The 3,897-nt window shown below is 44.3% G+C and overlaps 1 protein-coding gene across 1 annotated transcript in view; it reads left to right on the top strand.

The window, feature by feature from the left end:
* The first annotated feature begins 680 nt into the window (after positions 1 to 680).
* LOC116822503 (transient receptor potential cation channel subfamily V member 6-like) overlaps positions 681 to 3,897 on the top strand; it is a 92,014-nt gene continuing 88,797 nt past the window's right edge. Inside the window, exon 1 of the mRNA XM_032776425.1 lies at positions 681 to 808. Coding sequence (XP_032632316.1) covers positions 681 to 808 — 128 coding nt within the window. The remainder of the gene's footprint in view (positions 809 to 3,897) is intronic.

Genomic DNA, 3,897 nt, shown 5'->3' with positions numbered 1-3,897 from the left:
AGTCCCATCAAATGATTTTACAGCATGTGTTTGTGAGTGTGGTGATGGAGGGAGGGGCAGATTTGCTTGAAGCAGTTTACCTGTGTGCCTAGGCCAAAATTCCCTATTCACTGTCTCATAGACTCATCTCACCCACCCACTTCTGGAACAAACCCCTAACCTATGTCTGAGTTATTGAAGTCCTCATCTCCTTCTCTCCTCTTGTACAAGGAAAGACACAGAGGAGCAAATCCGTCCTGCAGATACCAATAGGTCCCTTACATCCTTTGCTTGTTCTTAAAAAACTTCTTATCAGCTTTAAAATACCCACTGGAAGTTCTGTGTAGTTTAGAAGTGAGATTGCTCAATAGACATGTGGGAGTGTGAGCGGCTTCCAAACAAAGCTGTGTCTCTTTAAATCAGAAGGTAACTTAGTAGAAAGGGGTGTGTTCTCGCTCTCAGCCATTCCCCAGCAGGTAGTTTCTGTTTCTGAGACACAGCCAGATGCCTGTCTCAACCAAATGTTGTGACCATCCACCTGTCTCCTAAACTGACATTTTCTAAAGGAACATCCACCTCCCACTCAGATCATCTTGCCCTCCTGGAACGAAGGATTAGAGAGCCATTCACAAAGAAACATCACAGGAAGAAGCGGATGGAGCAGCAGGTCTGAGTTCAGCTGACAAGGAGAACACAGTACAATGGGGATGTTCCTGCCTGGGGATCATGGGCTTCTCCTTGGGCTCTGGAACTCTCTGTTGCGCAGGTTTCAGAGTGAAAAATCCTGGACCAGACGCCTGGATGAAATCAACTTGCTGCAGCAGAAAAGGTAAGTTCCAGCCTGGCAGCTCCCTCCTACTTCTTCTTCAATCCCTTCTCTCTCATGTCGTTCCTTCTGGGGCTCTTCCTACAACAGGTAAGTGAAGAATGGGCTCTGAGAACTTTCCTATGTCCTGGCTATCTCCCCTGAAGACAAGCGATCCTGTCATTTTACATTCCCAAGGCAACTGTGCAAAACACTGTAACTAAATCCCCAAGGGAAAAGCTGCTTGTAGTTTTCACTTGCTTTCTGCTCCTGGCTGGGATGCAAAATATAATCTCTGTCTCCAGCCAACAAAGAATCACTTCTGTGTTTTCTGGAGGAAAGAGGCACTTTTTCCTGTGTTGCTGGCTTTAGGGCAACCATGCCACTGGAGCTGCTACAGACACCAGTTAACAGACGTTAAATAAATCTACCCCACCCAGGTGCACCCTAATCTTAGAAGTGGGACCTCTAAACTGGTCCAGTCAGGGAGGGAAAGAAGAGTTTATGGGGATCCTGTGCCACCTGTGATATTCTGTAGTCTCATGTGAACAGTGGTTTGCCCTCTTCTCAGCGTGGAATGATTGTGCCATGTGAGAGGTGGGTCAGACCCACAACTAATGCTCACCTCCTATTGAAATGGATTTGTGGCAAGGGGCATAATGACTTCTTGCCACTTTGTTCTCAGTGTCCAGAAATGCCTCTTCTTCCCAACAAGTCCTCAGGAAGGAAAGGGCACCACTCCTGGCTTGGGTCAGCCACTGAGCCTTGAGGAGGTCTCTGCAGTGAGATATGAGGAGCAACCCATACCGTGAGCATGCTGCTTCCTGCTCTCTTGCCCTTGGTGCCCTCCCACTCCTAACTGTGCTGTAGGGTTTGCTGAACTGGGGGGTCTCACCAGCTAAACCCTAAAGTTTAGTTTGTGAAGGGCTGGCAGCAAACTGTGTCCTTCAGGTTCACTTTGAGGGTTGAGTCCTACGCACTGTGACTTTCAGGGATGTATCCTAGCCCTCTCACCCCTCAAAGAGTCATAGAGCTCTCGTGTTATTTTAGATGTTCTTTAATCAGGGCCACTATCAGCCTTTAGGGGTAGGGTATCACCAGTGCTGCCCACACATCAAGTATCTGGGAATGAGAGATGCCTGGTGTAGGCCTGCTGTCCTCACAGTCCAGAAGGGTCCTTCTGGGTGAGGTGGTAATATTGCAGCAGGAGCAGAGAAAACACTTCTACCAGCTTGAGCCCATGGACAGAGAAGCTCCCTAATCCCAAGCATAGTAGAAAGAGATGACTGTCCTAGCGCACAGCGATTAGGGAAGTCTGGCCACTGTGCCAGGGATTCTGGGACACACACTTGTAGACAACTGATTAGGTACATGGTGTTGACTTCCTGTGGTTGGTCACAGGACTAGATTGTTTAGTGATCCAAACTGCTGAGCAAATCTCATGACATATTTAATACAATAATAATACCTATCATTTGTATAACACTTTTCAGTAGATCTCAAAGTGCTTTATAGAGATGGTCTTTATTCCCATTTTACAGATGGGTAAACTGAAGCACAGAAACAGGAAATGACTTGCCCAATGTCACCCAGCAGGCCAGGAGTAGTACTAGGCTCTGTTGACTAGCCCACACTGTTCATCCTTTGCATTCTTATAGCAGCTCCCATCTGAGCATAGCGAAGAATTTCACAAGCATTAACGAATTCATCCTTGGATAAATATCATTATCTCTATTTTACAGGTGGAGAAGCTAAAGCACAGAGAGGCTAAGGCCCAAATCCTCAGAGGCATTTAGGCTCCAATAACTTCCATTGATTTCAGTGAAAGTTAGGTGCCTAAATGCCTTTGAGAACCTAGGTGAAGTCATTTGCCCAGTGACAAAGCCAAAATAGCACCCAGAAATCTTGCTTCTGAATCCTCTGCTTTAAACACTAAACAGCACTCTTCACTGCTGATTTAATATATTGTTAAACAAGTATAATTGTGCAATGGTGGCCACAACCAGCAAAGATGGATGTTAGGGTATGTAATGAATGTGGGAGTGAATGCCATTGAAAATATTATAATGCTGTTATAATTAATCAATGGGATACCATCTGCTGTAATGATGCACTCAGTTTTGGTTATCTTATAGAAAAAAGGAGATAACAGAAAATGAGGGGGCTCTGAGATGGGTGACAAAAATGATTTAAAGTCATAAAGAGACTTTGGTAAAGACTGAAAAGATTGAAATTGCTGAGTGGAGAGATGAGAGGTGTAAAAGGAGACGTGAAAGGGGTTTACAACACAATGAATGGGATAGAGAAGGTAAATTCAATAGTCCTGTGTATCTCATAATACAAAAACAAAGAGATGTCCAATAAAATTGAAAAGCAATAAATTTAAAACTGAATAAAGGAAGTAGTTTTTTATGCAATACATAATAAACTTGTGGAACTTGTTGCCTCTAGGTTTGACTGAGATCAACAGTGTGGCATGATCCAAAAAAGGATTAGACACATCCATGAATAATGAGAACAAGAGGTATAAAGAATATGCAAGCAGTATAAACCCTCATGCTTTACAGCATAAGCCAACCACTGAGCCCAGATCCTCCAATGTGTTTAGGCACCTAATGCCATTAAATACTCTGAAGATCTGGGCATAGTTGCCTGAGATTCAAAAGAAGCCTGTCCTTAGGACATGTTCATACTGAATGGGCCTCTTCCACCTTCTTCTGAAGCATGTGGTATTGGCTACAGCCAATGACAGAATACTGGACTGAATGCACCACTGTTGTGATCCAGTATGGTGATGGCTAGGTTACCATAGTTTCATACAGTAAGACAGCTATAGTGCCATTCAGTGTGGCCTGGAGGAGTGAGTGCAGGCCTAAGAGTCAGATAATGCTGTGTTCTTATCCTGGACTTTCCTACCTTAGCTTCCCTGCACATTCAGGATAATAATATGTATCTACCTACCTCCTAGAAGTATTATAGGGAAAGGGAAATTCATAGACTTGTAGGTCAGAAGGGACTAATATGATCATCTAGTCTGACCTCCTGCACAAAGCAGGCCACAGAACCCTACCCATCCACTTTTATAACAACCCCTAACCCATGACTGAGTTATT

This window comes from Chelonoidis abingdonii, chromosome 1 (assembly GCF_003597395.2).
Source record: "Chelonoidis abingdonii isolate Lonesome George chromosome 1, CheloAbing_2.0, whole genome shotgun sequence".
Classification (NCBI taxonomy): Eukaryota; Metazoa; Chordata; order Testudines; family Testudinidae; genus Chelonoidis; species Chelonoidis abingdonii.
Note: the sequence above shows the minus strand (reverse complement) of the source record. Positions and strands in the feature narration are given on the sequence as shown.